The sequence below is a fragment of the Gigantopelta aegis genome, chromosome 13, assembly GCF_016097555.1.
Source record: "Gigantopelta aegis isolate Gae_Host chromosome 13, Gae_host_genome, whole genome shotgun sequence".
Classification (NCBI taxonomy): Eukaryota; Metazoa; Mollusca; class Gastropoda; order Neomphalida; family Peltospiridae; genus Gigantopelta; species Gigantopelta aegis.
Window position 1 is genome coordinate 12,598,193 of NC_054711.1, and position 17,381 is coordinate 12,615,573.

General features: G+C 39.4%; 1 protein-coding gene across 1 annotated transcript in view; it reads left to right on the forward strand.

Moving 5' to 3' along the window:
• Positions 1–13,659, forward strand: part of LOC121387131 — a 41,071-nt gene extending 27,412 nt beyond the window's left edge. The window contains exon 4 of the mRNA XM_041518155.1: positions 13,543–13,659. Within this exon, the coding sequence (XP_041374089.1) occupies positions 13,543–13,659 (117 nt within the window). The remainder of the gene's footprint in view (positions 1–13,542) is intronic.
• The last annotated feature ends 3,722 nt before the right edge of the window (positions 13,660–17,381 follow it).

The following is a 17,381-nucleotide window of genomic DNA, read 5'->3' on the forward strand; positions in this document are numbered from 1 at the left end:
GATGATTAATAAATCAATGTGCTCTATTGGTGTCGTTAAATTAAACTTTAAAAAAAAAAAAAAAGTTTTGCTGAACTGGGCTGTCGTGTGTAGTCAACTTGACGACAGTCGTGCTGTCTGTGTCCTGCGTTTTAGTAGTCGAGTCTGATCCCAGAGATCGGAGTATTTTAATCGATGGCATGAATAAAGAAAGAAAGAATAGTCCAAGAAGTGGCGACAGCGGGTTACCTCTTTCAATATATGTGTGGTTCTTAACCATATGTCTGACGCAATTTAACCGTAAATAAAATGTGTTGAGTGCGTCGTTAAATAAAACATTGCTTTCCTTTTCTGTGTTAATGTGAAATGTTTCTAGAACAGTTGTTATTTGGCACAGCAGTTGAGCGGGGTGTATTCCAGTCGTATTAGAAATGTTTCAGAACCACACATTTACTGTTACGGATACCTACGACTAATCATAATGTGCCCAACATTTAAAACCGTTAAACACGTGTGTTTAAGAAAAACTGGCTTTGTAAATTCATCCCAATCTCATTCGGTAACAGTACTATAGTCCAGTTCAATTGTTCAGACCATAAGTGTTTTGTAAATTCATCCCAATCTCATTCGGTAACGGTACTATAGTCCAGTTCAATTGTTCAGACCCTAAGTGTTTTGTAAATTCATCCCAATCTTATTCGGTAACGGTACTATAGTCCAGTTCAATTGTTCAGACCCTAAGTGTTTTGTAAATTCATCCCAATCTCATTCGGTAACGGTACTATAGTCCAGTTCAATTGTTCAGACCCTAAGGGCCGATTTCATATGTCTAGGTTATCGGTGGGTTTTGGAAACATATGGTTTAAACCTAGGTTAAACCCTGGGTCATGTTTACTGTGCATTTCACATGTCTGGTTTTCAGTAATCCTAGTTTAACACTGGGTTACAACTGTATTGCTTGTTTAAACCTGCCCTTGAGGTGGTTTTTCGCTGGGTTTGCTCAAAGTAACTTTTCTTCATGGATAATTTCGACAGCAAAATCGTGTTTTACGTCAGTATTGCAGAGCCATGAAATGTGAACGTATTTTAGAGATCATTTGAAGCCACTACAGAAACAGTGGCGTAGTCGGGGGGGGGGGGGGGGGGGGGGGGGGGGGGGCCATTCCCGGCAAAATTAGGGGTGATCAGTGGCGTACTCAATATCATTGTTTACTTGGCTGCCAGGTGTCCCCCTCCCAATACAAAATCCTGCCTACGCCACTGTACAGAAACGAATATAGGGTGGGGGTAGGGGGGGGTTCCAACCCCCTCCCCCTTTAGACAATATGCCCTTTTGCCTGTGTTTTTTTAGCACGACTGTATAATTAGATCCACCCCTTCACCATGTTCGTGGCGAATGAGCAACAAAGCGCCTGAAATATATAGAGGATAATAAACGAGATACCAGTTATTACGTCCCGAATCAAATACTTTTTAGTTGTCGTGAGCTTTAGCGAGTGACAAATGAAAAGTATTTCACTCGGGACATACATTGATAATAACTGGTACTGAGTTTGCTATTCTATTTATTACCCCAGCTATGCTTTCTCTAAACGCCTTTATTTTAGGCGCACATGCACGTACATGTAGGCTATTGAAACAATGTAAACCACTTTACACAATGTTCTGGGTATTGCTATAACTTTGCATTTTAATCACGTTCACAGATAATTTTCAAAAACAAAAGTTATCGTTATTCTGGTAAAAATATAAATAATGATCTGCGTTAAAATGACATTTTGTTATAAATTTAATATTAAAACAGTCCTGAAAGTCAAACACATGTAAGTACATGACGTCATTTTGTGTGTTTGCCAAATCGCGATGATGTTATATTTAGTACCGACAAAGTCCATTGGTTGTAAGCGTCAAATCATCCAGTAATATTGTACGTCACAACACTGCATAATATTATTCATGAGAAAATACGAACATATTTTCCCGGTTATGAGTGGTCCACTGGGGTAATACATATAGTTATTTATTAAATTAGTAAAAATAAACATTTTTCTTCATGGTATATGAACTGCACGAAAACAGGAAGTACTAGTAATGAAAGTTGATCTGTTACCACCGGCATCAAAGGCATAAACGTCTTCATAGACTGCAGTCTTAAATGACATACTTTCGTGTTTGTCTCGTCCTAATAAAGGGGGAACAAGGCGGTACAGGCCCCCAGTTTTGAAAATTTGCCCATACTTTATCTCGGTGCCCTCGGTGTACGCGTCCCCTCTTTTGTTTTTAATATTATGTTAGAATTAAAGGGAAATGCCAATAACAAAACGTTTATTCATATTTGCATTATTACCAACAACTATGTAGTGTTCTGTAAAGATATTTTGCATTATTACCAACAGCTATGTAGGTTTTGTAAGCATTTGAGCACATGGATTATAACTAATATTGTGAGTGAAATGATGGAAATACATGGTGAAACGTTTTTCAGGCCAGCTCATTTCCCCAAATATGTCCATCATTTTTGACAGAATGTGAAGGTTTGCTCCACATTGGGGTGGGGGGGGGGGGAGAGGGGAGGGGAGGAGGTAGCTAACCCTCCATCTCGAACGCGAATGCTAATAATATACCGGTAATGAGTTTCAACTACAAAGTGATCAAGTTTAAGCTATTCCTCGCTGATGACCCTTTCCAAATCTTCGGGTAACCCATGTAAAAAACGTGGTTTTGTAAACACGGGTAAAACACACACACGTGAAATACACCACGGGTGTATGTCTTGGTCAGGTTTTTCAGCGTTTTACGTAAACCAGTGTTAAACCTAGGTTTTGATATGACCCGGTGTTTCGAAACCCAGACATATGAAATCGGCCCTAAGTGTTTTGTAAATGCATCCCAATCTCATTCGGTAACAGTACTATAGTCTAGTTCAATTGTTCAGACCCTAACTGTTTTGTAAATTCACCCCAATCTCATTCGGTAACGGTACTATAGTCTAGTTCAATTGTTCAGACCATAAGTGTTTTGTAAATTCACCCCAATCTCATTCGGTAACGGTACTATAGTCCAGTTCAATTGTTCAGACCATAAGTGTTTTGTAAATTCACCCCAATCTCATTCGGTAACGGTACTATAGTCCAGTTCAATTGTTCAGACCCTAAGTGTTTTGTAAATTCACCCCAATCTCATTCGGTAACGGTACTATAGTCCAGTTCAATTGCTCAGACCCTAAGTGCTTTGTAAATTCACCCCAATCTCATTCGGTAACGGTACTATAGTCCAGTTCAATTGTTCAGACCCTAACTGTTTTGTAAATTCACCCCAATCTCATTCGGTAACGGTACTATAGTCTAGTTCAATTGTTCAGACCATAAGTGTTTTGTAAATTCACCCCAATCTCATTCGGTAACGGTACTATAGTCCAGTTCAATTGTTCAGACCATAAGTGTTTTGTAAATTCACCCCAATCTCATTCGGTAACGGTAATATAGTCCAGTTCAATTGTTCAGACCCTAAGCGCTTTGTAAATTCACCCCAATTTTATTCGGTAACGGTACTATAGTCCAGTTCAATTGTTTAGACCCTAAGTGCTTTGTAAATTCATCCCAATCTCATTCGGTAACGGTACTATAGTCCAGTTCAATTGTTCAGACCCTAAGTGTTTTGTAAATGGTACGTTTAATTCTTATTCTATCCTTGTTTTATTTACATATGCAAGAAAACAAACCCAAACCAGACAGGTTTTATATACAATTCATAATTTAAAATGCACGAAGTTGACTTATTTCCATTGTACAAACATCTATGTATGTTGTGAATGCACGTTCGTTCTCCTATAAATAACTAAATGAAAAACGTCCGGTCTTGAGATAAGTCTTTACACAGCGTTCGGATAATATATATATAATAATAGATATATATATATATATATATATATATATATATATATATATATATATATATATTGTGACCTCTATATAAAGGTCATCTGTGTTAAACGGCCACTTTCTTTCTTTTGGTCCCTTGAGCGGTTGTTATATATATATATATTATGTATATCCCGTTCTGTACTTTGAACTCGTTATAATAGCCCATGTGTCCTCTTGACGTATTCTGTTAGTATGTGGAGATAAGCTAGGATGCACTCTACGTAACAGATTGTCACTTTTCCTCAACAAAACGATCGCCTCGTACCTGGACACAATAACACATCTTTTATATTTGCCTGTCACTCCATAACACGTGTAAAACACACTTGTAGACAACGTGGGAGCCCGTCCTCCCCTCTCCAGCCACTGTAAACTTTAGGCTACGCCAATGCTTCAGTGTTTCGGAGACTCCTCTATATCAAAGGCTCTAAAGACTAACCCTAAACCTATACCTAAAGCTACCCTAAGTACTGAAAGGTGGTAGGGGTTCGAACTCATGCCCTTTGTTGCTATATGCCTTGTTAAACATTTAAACATGCGAATCGGTACAGTAGGTTCGAATCTTGCCTATTCACAATTTGTGTTTTTACATTTTATTAAAATTTTCGGCGATGATCAGTACCCCAAAATAACGTAGATCTTAGGGAAGCCCAACATCCACCAGCTGATTCCGAAGTTAAACACCAGTGTTTGGCACTCCTCCCCGTAGACAAGGCACTAACCTCCTACCAACCTCCTTTTCCCCCATGAGTATGGACTTAATGAGACTTTAATATGTTTGGCCGTCATCTCAAAAAAACTTCGTTTATTATTATTTTTAAATTGTAAATACTCTGATGCAGTCTAATGTTTTGTTTGTCCTCAACCTTTAACCAGACATGGTTTATTTCGAACTTACTAATTTTATTTCCAAATTCGCCCACCTCAAGTCAGAGTCAGAGTCATGGGTTGGCGTGCCTGAACCTTCGGGATATGGGCACGTTAGTAGAGTTCCCATACCCCTATTTAGAAATGTCTATTTAAATCATATATTTTTTGTTTGGAATGTACTGTAACGTAAAAAAGACATTGGGAGGAGGCAGAAAAATGCACTCATAAACACAAAGCACGCACATACTCACATGCATACACAATAAAAATAAAAATAAACCGACATTACTGGAACACCATAGATATATATGTACAGACGTGCGAAAGCTGCATGTCTTTACTTGTATGTACTTCATCTCAACTTTTGCAAACTTTATCAATTACCACCAACTCTTTTTCTGTTAAACATAAATGCAATATTATTATAAGACCTACCTGCCGCTGAGTTTGTTTTAAAACAAAATCATGAAGCAGTGAGATGCAGAAACAACCAACACTTTGACATTTTGTTACATCTCTCCAACCAGGAAGCCTTCCTCTATATAGATAGTGTTGCTATATTTACAAGTGTGCGAGGAGATAATTACATATATCGCCGGACCGGGATACCAGGGCCGTATCTAGGATTTTTTTGTTTGTGGAGAGGGGTCGGGCTGGCACAACTGAGTAGTTAATAGTATAAAAATTCATAAACGGTTAAGAAGAGAATTTTCTTTAAGTTTCTATTTAAAAAATCCGTCATTGTTTTGATTAATCACATTACAATTTCGTAGACCGTTAAGAATATAGGGTTTGTTTAAATTGTTTCTGTTCTAATTTATTTTCTTTACGCTTTATAGAATATAGAGGCGGGGCGTAGCCCAGGGGTATAGTGCCCGTCTGTTGCGCGGTCGCTCTAGTATTGATACCCGTCAGTGGGCTTATTGGTCTATTTCTCAATGGTCGTGGTATGTGTTATCCTGTCTGTCGAAAGGTGCATATAAAATATCCCTTGCTACCAAAGGAAAACTAGCGGGTTTCCTCTCTAAGGCTATATGTCAAAATTTCAAATGACGATGATAATACAGCAAACTAGCGGGTTTCCTCTCTAAGATTGTATGTCAAAATTACCAAATATTTGACATCCAATAACCGATGATTAATACAGCAATGTGCTCTAGTGGTTTCGTTAAGCAAAACAAACTTTAACTTAAAACTCCACAGAATAGTATTCATATACAGATCAGGAGGTGACAGATCATTTTATGAAGCTGGCCAGGACGCCGTTTCAAACGCTACTATTATGTTAAAGTTTGTTTTGTTTAACGACACCACTAGAGCACATTGATTTATTAATCATTGGCTATTGGAAGGAAGAAAATCTTTTATTCAACGACGCACACAAAACATTGTATTTACGGTTATATGGCGTCGGACATATGGTTAAAGACTACACACCTATTGAGGAAACCCGCTGTCGCAACTTCGTGGGCTGCTCTTTTCGATTAGCAGCAAGGGATATTTTATATGCACCATCCCACAGACAGGTTAGTACATACCACGGCCTTTGATATAACAGTCATGGAGCACTAGCTGGAACGAGAAATAGCCCGATAAATGGGTCCACCGCCGGGGATCGATCCCAGGCCGCCCGCTTATCGAGCGAGCGCTTTACCACTGGGCTACGTCCCGCCCCTTGTTGTTAAGATGTGACTTACAAACAAACACGTTTTGTTGACTACAATAACTTATTAAATACATGTTTCAATATTAGTGGCTATATTTGTGAAACATTTAAGGGAGTTTCTAATCGTTCTAAACAATTTACCACACGTCAACGTAAACCCTTTATGTAAACCTTTTATGTATTAGTATCTACTATCTAATGTATGTATTTCGAGGGGTGATGTTTACACATACATGGATAGTAAACGCACTGGCACAGGGGATTATTAACATCCTTTCTGCCCACTAAAAATTGTCCATGCCGTTTTGCTGGGCGTCGAAACCGTGATACCGAATCGCCCAAAACGATCCACTCTGAGTCTATTGAAGCATCCATAAATGATGCTCTTTTAACCCAAAACACATTGCATGGGCCTACAATCTAAGCGGCTCGATCCCGCTTACGGAGCACGAAGCCAGTGGGCAGTACCTGGCACTGGGGCCTAGAAGACCTATGTATTGATGTATGAATATCTAAAGGCGCACGATTCAAAAGATAGATATACCAATTATTTTTTATTATAAATAAAACAACAATACACGTTAATGGAAGGTTAGATAGGTTCCACGTATTTGTCGATATAATGCAAAAGCAATGACGAATAGTCGCAATATTGCCTGCGTTTGGGCGATGCCGCACATGCAAACTGAGATTAACTCACCAAATGTATACTGCACGAGAAACATAATATCTCGTGCCATAAGGGTCGCAAAAAAACGGTGCCATTGCTTACAAGAACATGCTTCATCAACAGTAAAGAAATCAGAGAACATGGGCAAGGCTCAACTGCTGAGAAAGAGAGAGAGAGCTATTGGTATGGTGCAGTTGGGTGCGAGTTATGCACATGTGGCAAGAATCCTGAATTGCACAAAATTGATGATCACCACGTTGATACAGCGTTACAGAGTGACTGGCAGGACTGCAGACAGACCATGAAGTGGGAGACCCCGCGTCACAACAGCCAACGAGGACCGCCATCTCCGCATCTTACACTTACGTAACAAATTCCTCACTATGACGTCATCTGCAGCGACTGGCCTTGGACATGTCATCAGTCGTCACACTGTACGTCGTCGACTACGACAGCATGGTATCAGGGCCTATCGACCATTCAGAGGGATGACATTGACGAGGCAACATCGACTTCGACGTTTACGTTGGGCACGTCAGTTTCAACGTTGTTTTTTTCGCTAGTTTTTATTTCGAGATTTTAAAATGTCTTATAATGCCAATACGGAAACCTGACGATACAACCATAAAACTGACACACCCACCTCACCCCCCCCCCCCCCCCCCCCCCCCCCCACACACACACTTTGAAAATCAGTCCTACGGGCCTGTTTTAGAAACTATAATGTTGATTTGAAATGTCTACGGGCTGAATTTTGCCGAGCCTATAAGCGCTCACCAGGTAGTGCGTTCTGTTCTGTATTCGGAAAATTTTATATTTAAAACAACATGCGATCTCACCCATCCTCAGAGAAAATAGTAAACATTACGGATAACTTACAACCAGGAAGCCTTCCTCTATATAGATACTGTTGCTATATTTACAAGTGTGCGAGCAGACAATTACGTATCTCGCCGGACTACCTCTTGCCACCCCCACCCTCCACCCCCTAGCTACGACCCTGGATACATACATCCGTTATTTCGTAGACCATTAATAATATAGGTTTTTTTTTTTACTTTTTTCCGTTTTAATTTATTTTCTTTACGCTTCATAGAATATAGAGGCGCATAGCCCAGGGATATAGTGCCCGTCTGTTGCGCGATCCCTCAAGGATTGATACCCGTCAGTTGGTCTATTGCTGTATTTCTCAACGACCGTGGCATGTGTTATCCTGTCTATCAAAAGGTGCATATAAAATATCCCTTGCTACTAAAGGAAAACTAGCGGGTTTCCTCTCTAAGACTATATGTCAAAATTACCAAATGGTTGACATCCAACAGCCGATGATTAATACATCAATGTACTCTAGTGGTTTCGTTAAACAAAACACATTTTAACTTAAAACTCCACAAACTATTATTCATATACAGATCAGGAGGTGATAGATCATTTTATGAAGCTGGTCAGGACGCCATTTCAAACGCTACTGTTATGTTAAAGTTTGTTTTGTTTAACGACGCCACTAGAGCATATTGATTTATTAATCATTGGTTATTGGAAGGAAGGAAATGCTTTATTTAACGACGCACTCAACTCATTTTATTCACGGTTATATGACGTCGGACATATGTTTAAGGACTACACAGCTATTGAAGAAACCCGCTGTAGGTGAAATGAAATATCATGATCAGCTTTGTATTTCTGGGGAATATTACCATTGGTCTACTTCTTAACATTATTGAAGGTGCCTTTTTAAACGTTGCGCCTCTTCGCTATAAAAATCCCATGAATATATTTAGATATGTCTATTTGAATCATATTGTTGTTGTTGTTTCGAATGTACTGTAAAGTAAACAGGACACTGGGAAGGGGACATTGGGGCCTTTTACAGGTCCGTAGTAGCCGGGGGGACGATACAACCATACAAATGAGCCTTTTAGAAACTATAATGTTGATTTGAAATGTCTACGGGGTGGATGTAGCCGAGCCTTTAAACGCTCACCAGGTAGTGAGCTCTGTTCTGTATTCGGGATATTCTATATTTAAAACAACATGCGATCTCACCCATTCTCAGTGAAAATAGTAAACATCACGGATAACTTACATTATTAAAACAACAATCCATCGCGCAACAATACCCAAACACACATAGACACACATGCACAAACTGCCACACATTTCATCATACATTCGCACCACAAACACCATACACAAATACACAACATATAACCGTAGTTAAAATGTGTCGAGTGTGCGTCGTTCATTAAACCCTTCCTTCCCTCCAAATACACAGGCACACATACATACACACATATACAGAAAAATACACTCACAAACACAATCTACGCACGTGCGAAAGCTGCATGTCTTTACCGTGTATGTACTTCACCTCAACGTTTGTAAACTTTATCATTTATCACCAACTCTGTTCTCTTTTAATCATAACTGTAATATTATTTTAATACTCCTACCTGCAACCGAGTCTGTCTTAAAACAAAACCATGAATCAGCGAGAAGCAGAAACAACCAACACTTCGACATTTTCTTACATCTCTCCAACCAGGAAGTAAAACTGTCGTTCTCTCTATGTAGATACGTTGTGCTAGATTTACAAGTTGCGAGCAGACATATAAATATCTCGTCGGATCGTGATACACACATCCGCCATTGTCTCCACTAGTCATCTTACAATTTCTTAGACCGTTAATAATATAGGGTTTCTTTACATGTTGTTGTTTTTTCTGTTTTACTTTATTTTCTTTGAGCTTCATAGAATATAGAGGCGGTGCATAGCCCACTGATATAGTTCCCGCCTACTGCGCGGTCGCTCTAGGATTGATCCCCGTGAGGGGGCCTATTTGGCTATTTCTCATTGGCCGTGGTATGTGCTATCCTGTCTGTAGAATGGTGATATAAAATATCCCGTGCTACTAAAGGAAAACTAGCAGGTTTCCTCTCTAAGACTATATGTCAAAATTACCAAATGTTTGACATACAATAGCCGATGATTAATACAGCACTCTGCTCTAGTGGTTTCGTTAAATAAAACAAACTTTAAAAAAACATTTTGCTGAACTCGGCTGCCGTGTATAATGAACTTGACGACAATCCAGCGATTTAGTAGTCGAGTCTGATCCCAGAGATCGGTGGCATGAGTATTTTAATATCTTCACAAAAAGTGTCTTTAAATCAGTTACCTCTTCGGCTTCTCATAGGAAAAGAAAGAAAGACATATATTTTATGTTTACATTCGCTTGTGTACATGAGTTTCGTATCTCATTATCGGTTAAATTGTTGTCGTTGACTACGTAGAATAGTCAGCAGAACGGTTTGTTTTCGAGAAGTTCAGATTTTGTAGTCTAAAATTCGCAAAACTGACAGAAATTACAATTTATTTTAATGAGAGTCACTCGATAAGATTTCCCGTCAAGCTTAGGCGACTATGGACGAGTCTATTATAGCAGTCAGATGAGGGGTGTTGACATGTGTCCAAAGTTTCATTAAAATATAGCTTTTGTAATAAGAGTATTTAGTCGTGCATTAGTCATAGTATACACACAGATTTGCTATGGCATGTATATATTTTGTGATTAACACACCATATTACAAAGCTGAACTAAAGTAGTGTTTGAGACAGTGTTATTTGGTATGCAGCCCTTACGTCCTCAGCTCGCAGTAAAGCAGTCGATTAAATCCTTCGTTATGCTGTCGTGGTGTAGAGCATAGCACGATTGGCATAAACCGTGAGCTTTCGAGTTCATATCCCAATACTACTAATAATTATTATTGTTACCATTTTTTTTTAAATACATTTTTAAGGGGTATTGAGTTTGTTTTCCTATTATTTATTTATTTGTTTATTTATTTATTATGTTACGAGGTTTTTGTTTTCAAGCAGCCTCTACTAACCCAGTGGGGGCGGGACGTAGCTCAGTGTTTCCTTGATGTGTGGTCGGTCTGGGATCGATCCCCGTTGGTGGGCCCATTGGGCTATATCCAGCCAGTGCTCCACAACTGGACAACGGATCCATTGCTGCTAATAAAAAAAGAGTAGCCCATTTAGTGGCGACAGCGGGTTTCCTCTCTCAGTATCTGTGTGTTCCTTAACCATATGTCCGTATAAAATGTGTTGAGTAAATAAAACATTCCCTTCCTTCTATAAACCTGCAGGCTTTGTGACCGAAAACTATGCAATATGTAATAAAAACAAATATATTGAAATTAGACATGTGTTTTGAAGAATTTTAAACAGCAGTTCTCTTACGAATATATTTGTGGCAAAAACTTGTCTTAATTGTCTTTACACGCCTAAATGTCCGTATTTAAACGATACCATGTTCTTTGTAAAATAAAGATTTGATTTGAGTATGCCTTTAGAAATTGAGATTTTGTTTTCTAAAGTCAGTATGTGAATGTAACCTATTAAAAATACAGCGATTGTGTAATATTGGTTCAATGCTACCCTGAATACCCGTCATATACTACTCAACTTTTATATATACCAAATATATGCCAACAATTTGTGCACATCTACAATTTATGCAACTATGAGACTATGTACATCCCCACAATTATGCATGACTGATATACAATAAGTGCATTTGTTTGACATGTTTTTCTCAATATCCTAAGCGAAATTTGAAACTTTCAAATCATTGGCAGTATATTGCAGTGAAAACAAAACACAGTGCCTACATCCATCCGTCCATCGTTTCGAGCGGGACTTGTCTGGACTAGCGAAACTGTGGTTTGATTTTTCATTTATTTCTAAATTACAATCACTATAGACAACTACACATATATATGAAATGGACACACATTGGGCTACATCGAGAGGCCTCAAGGGCGACAGGTGAATAGTATTAGTGCTAATTTATCTTCATCATCGTCGTCCTCCTCAACGTCGGTATCGTCGTCGTCTTGTTCATCCAAATATTCGCCAATCCAGGAACGATACTGATTTAATTTAGAACGAATCTATGGTTTCACATCTCTATCTGGATTCACAAACTGTAGAATTGTCCTGGTGTTGGGACCTTTGTCAAAGTTATGCATATATGTCAGAAAGCGAGAGTACGTGTCTTTAAATAACTTCCATTGCAATCTCTTCATGTTTCTTTTGATGGCATCTTGGGACATGTTTGTTTCTTCATAGCGTTTCCTCTTGCTTTGGAGATAGTCATGATTGATGTCGAATTCACGTTCCAACATGAGACGAATGCCTTCGTTTTCCAGGTTCATTTCCCTCTTCGCACGTTTTAAATCGCAGATGTCGCTGCAGGTCGCTTCCGTCTTTAAAGACTGTATCCTCTTGACTTTTTTCAGATAGGGTTCTACCTCATCATCTTCTTCGTCGTCAATTTCGTAGGCGGGTATACCTGGTAGTTTTCTCTTGAATGCGTCCCTTTGCATGATTTGCACGTAAAGATCTTTCTTCGACGGTTGTTGCACGTCTTCTGAGACATTCGCCGTTATGCTCGTGCTTTTATACCATTCGGACGGCCCCGTCTCGAAACCATTAGGCTGAAGACGCCAATGTTCGGGCGTTGTCGGTTTCAAGTCCACCAAGAGATGTCCGTAGGGCCTGTGGGTAGATTCCTCAAACTGATGCATGAAATGACGAGTGTTTTCCGGATACATCTGCCGTGCCAACGTCAGAACTTGCTGCTTGTCGATGGGGTTGTTGATAATGACAGTTTTTTGTCTGTGTCGGGTCCTTGATGTGATACAGGTTCTGGTTGATGGCGATGACGGATAAGTTTATGTGATGACTTCCTTCTGTGAAAAGGTCGGTGATCCTTGGGTCTTTATTAGCCATACACATCAGGTCGTCCAACACAATGATATTTCTGACTCTGGGATCTAAATAACGATCCTTTTCCAAATTCTCGGGTATGCCTTGAACAAATTTCACTCGAACGGCTGCCACAATGATGTCATAGAGGGGTTGCCATCCTTTGTAGAGCCAGATGATGCGCTGGAGAGGCGGCTGGATTTTACCATCCCTCAACAATTTGTATACCCAAAATGTCTTTCCACACGACGTGAGTCCCGACACGATCATGGTGAAGGGATGTAGCAATCTTAGGGGATGCTGCTGCTTCTGTGGTGGTGGTGGTGGTGGTGGTGGTGGCTGCTGCTGTGGCGGTGTATGCTGCTGTGGTGGTGGCTGCTGCTGTGGTGGTGGTGGTGGTGGTGGTGGTGGTGGTAGACCTTTAGCATGTTTTTGTTGAAAATGTCTAACATGGCGTTTTTGTTGAAAATGTTGAACCAAGCGTCTCTCCTCGAGAATGTGAAACCACATTCTGAACATGTGCTCTGCATGACGACTCTAAATGAAATGACGATATCTGACCTAAATAGTTCCTTTTATAGTTTATTTAGAAATGCTTCTGCAGTTTCGGGGCTTTCCAACCCGTACCACTTTGTTGTTGTTATTGTTTCCGTTTCAGATCGGCCTTGGCTTGTTCTACCATCTGTTGTGTTGGGGAAACCATGGCAACTTTGGGTGTCGGGGGCTTGTTCTGTTCCTATTTTTCGTTTTCCCACGTGGGATCGTAGAGTTCTAGACATCGATCCACACTGTACATGATCTGACTTTTTCCACCACGTTGAATTTCGAAGTGAGGTTGAAGTTTACCTTGTGCCTGCAGTTTATAGAAACGGGTCCATTTATCCACGTCGGATACATATAACTTGTACTGGTCTGACATGTTGCTCCTCTGAAGGTTCTACCTCAAATGACGAGTTTTCCAAAACTATTTTACTTATATAACTTATGACATAGGACATAAATAAGAAAGCAAAACCTGTTATTCACAGTTTTATTCACAACATACAACATGAAAACATAGCACACAAGTGTCTGAAACATTTAATGTCTGAACATGTTGTTCACATAGGGACATCTTGGAGAGAGTCTGTAATGTTCCATCACTGGGTCGTCTGTCTTCTTCCATAGGTAGACGCGAAGTCCGCAGCTATAACAGGTGATGACATCGTGGCCCCCCGTATAGTAGAAACCGGCCTTGGCAAGTTATTTTGGTTTTTGACGTAATTGTATGGGCCACGTCAGCATCCGGGCATAGAAATGTCTCATTTCGGGACGATGACAGAACAAGTAACGCCTTGAATAGCAGTCATCCTCACAGGTAGCATCTGTTTCACAGGCAGCATCCGTCTGATCTGCAGGTTAATCCACGAGTTCGCCATCTTCAATTCTATCCCCAATTTCACGTGTAGCATCCGTCTGATCTGCAGGTTAATCCACGAGTTCGCCATCTTCAATTCTATCCCCAATTTCACGTGTAGCATCCGTTTGATCCATATAATGAGTACTCTTCTTCTTCTCATCTTGTTTGGTAGTCACTCTTTTACATTTGATTGTATGTCTTTCTGAACATTTGCAGACAAAGACATCGTCCACGTCGCTACTGCTGCTGCTATTAACACTGCAGGGTGTTCTATCTATCCTAGATTATTATGCACAAATATCTGGCCTAAAAATTAACTACACCAAATCAAAAGCTATTTGGATAGGTAGCAAGAAATTTTCAAATGAAGTTTACCATCACACTCGATGGAAACTAGAATGGGGCAGTATACAGTTTAACCTTCTCGGTATTAACTTTTCCATTAACCTAGAAGAAATGATTGATTTAAATTATAATCCCAAGATTATCGAAATACAAACATTAATGAAGCTATGGTCTATCAGAAAACTTACTGTTTTAGGAAGAATTAGTCCTGAAAAAGTTAATAGTTCCTAAACTAACATACCTACTGAAAACATTATCAAATCCAAGCGAACGTTTGCTAAAATATATAAATACATTATTTTTCCAATTTATTTGAATAGCGGCCGTGAACAACTTAAAAGAAACTTAATAACGCAAGACTATAAAAATGGTGGCATCAAAATGATAAACATAAATAATTTTATGACCGCTTTGAAAAGTTCGTGGATCCGACGGATATTTTTAAATAACCCATAATGGACCATTTTGTTAGAATCTTTTACAAATATATCAACACGTGATTTAATTATATATGGCGACCATTTTCTATACTGTAAAAAAAGTTCAATAAAAAATACATTTTGGAGAGACACATTGGTTAGTTGCTTAAGGATACAAGAGAAACAAATTCCAATAAACGTAGATGATATTCTCCAGAACAATATTTGGTTCAACAGTAAAATATGTATAGATAAAAAGGCATTTATACTAAAACGATATATCTCAAAAGGTATTATCTTTATTAACGATTTGTTTAAAGAACAAGGAGACTTTCTAACATATGAACAGTTCATAGAGAAATACGACATAATTACCAATTTTCTGGAATATGCTTCATTGATCAGTGCTATAAAATCATTCATTTACAACCTAGATAATTTAAATGATGACGTTTTTATAGCATTACAAAATCCTTTTCTTCCATATAACTTAAAGGTTTTGTTCAAAGATAAGAAAGGTTGCAAACATATATATGATTTACTGAACACTCAAACCACCATTCCAAAATCACAAATAAAATATTCTAAAGAAGGATATATCTATGATATATATGACTGGGAAAACTATTACATTCTACCCTTTAGATCTGTCAAAAGCACAACATTATCTTGGTTTCAGTATAAAATCGTACACCGAATTCTTACAATTAACACATTTCTAAATATGATTAATTATAGTGATTCCAATGCCTGTAGTTTTTGCAACAAATCACCTGTTTTTATTAAAAATAATGCTTTTAAAGTTCACTTGGAAATAGAGTACTAATTAAAATGTCATTCTCTAATACGCTCTCAATATCCCCACAACTTCTTTATACTTATCTACTGCTGTTGCACCCCCTCCCCCTCTCTCCCCTCCCCCTCCCCCTCTCCTCCCCTCCCCCTCTCTCTCTCTTTCTGTATCTCTCTCTCTCTCTCTCTCTCTCTCTCTCTCTCTCTCTCTCTCTCTCTCTCTCTCTCTCTCTCTCTCTCTCTAACTCCCTCCCTCCCTCTCTCTCTCTCCCTTTCCGTCCTATAAATACCATAGAAAGCATTAACATATTTAAATAGCATATTTTGTTTAGATACTATTCTTTAAATATGTACTTTGTAAGGCAGTGGCCACGGCTCCCCAACGTGTTCACTATCTATGTTCTGGGGGCAATAAATCTTTATAAAAAACAATTAAAAAATTAACCACTACTCGAATATCCCGATGCCATTTCGTACCAGAATATCTTCAAACTCCAAAGCAAAAATAGATCTCCTTCACAGAACTTTCAGCAAGCGAATGACGCTACTAACAAAACACCCCTTGTATATCCAAACACGAGCCTACATAGGTCAAGGCCAGTCGTAACTAGGCCAAGGACACAACGGAACTAGTCTAAGTAGGTCAGGGGCACGGTTATTAATGGAAGTCGGTCACACACCTGTGCTAAAGTCGTGCGCCTGCCTACCAGTCAATCACCTCTAGGTAGGTCAATGCTAAGCCATGAGTCACACACCAAGTACGTCAAGGCTATGACTTACACCAAGGTCGCACACCTGCCCAGGTATACCAGTCACTGCCCTCTAAGTCGGTCAATGCTAAACAAATCGGTCAGAGCCAGTTCAAGGACGTCAGTACCAACCTAAGTCGGTCAGGGACACGGGCGGGGTGTTATCCTCCTCAAGGTCACACACCTAAACACCTATGCCAAGGTCAGACTATGACGTCACACCTATACCAATGTCAAGGTCACGGAGAAATAGGTCATGGCACCCGGCAGGCTCCCCTACTACTTTCTGTTAGTATGTGGAGATAAGCTAGGGTGCACTCTACGTAAACGAGTGTCACCTTTCCTCAGCCAAACGATCGCCTCGTACCTAGACGAAAATAAAATCAGATAACACCAGTGCATTTGTGTAGCACTTAATCACACAACTTTTTATATTTGCCCGTCACTCCGTAACACGTGTAAAACAAACTTGTAGACAATGTGGGAGCCCCTCCTCCCCTATGCAGCCACTGTAAACTTTAGGCTACGCCAATGCTTCGGTGTTTCGGAGACCCCTCTATATCAAAGGCTTTAAAGACTAACCCTAAACCTATACCTAAAGCTACCCTAACCATTGAAAGGTGGTACGGGTCGAGCTCATGCCCTTTGTTGCTATATGCCTTGTTAACACATTAAACATGCAAATCGGTACAGTAGGTTCGGATCTTGCCTATTCACAATTTGTGTTTTTACATTTTATTAAAAGTATCGTTGTGGAGAGGTATTCCCTCTGTGTTTCGTGTTTTGTGGTGTT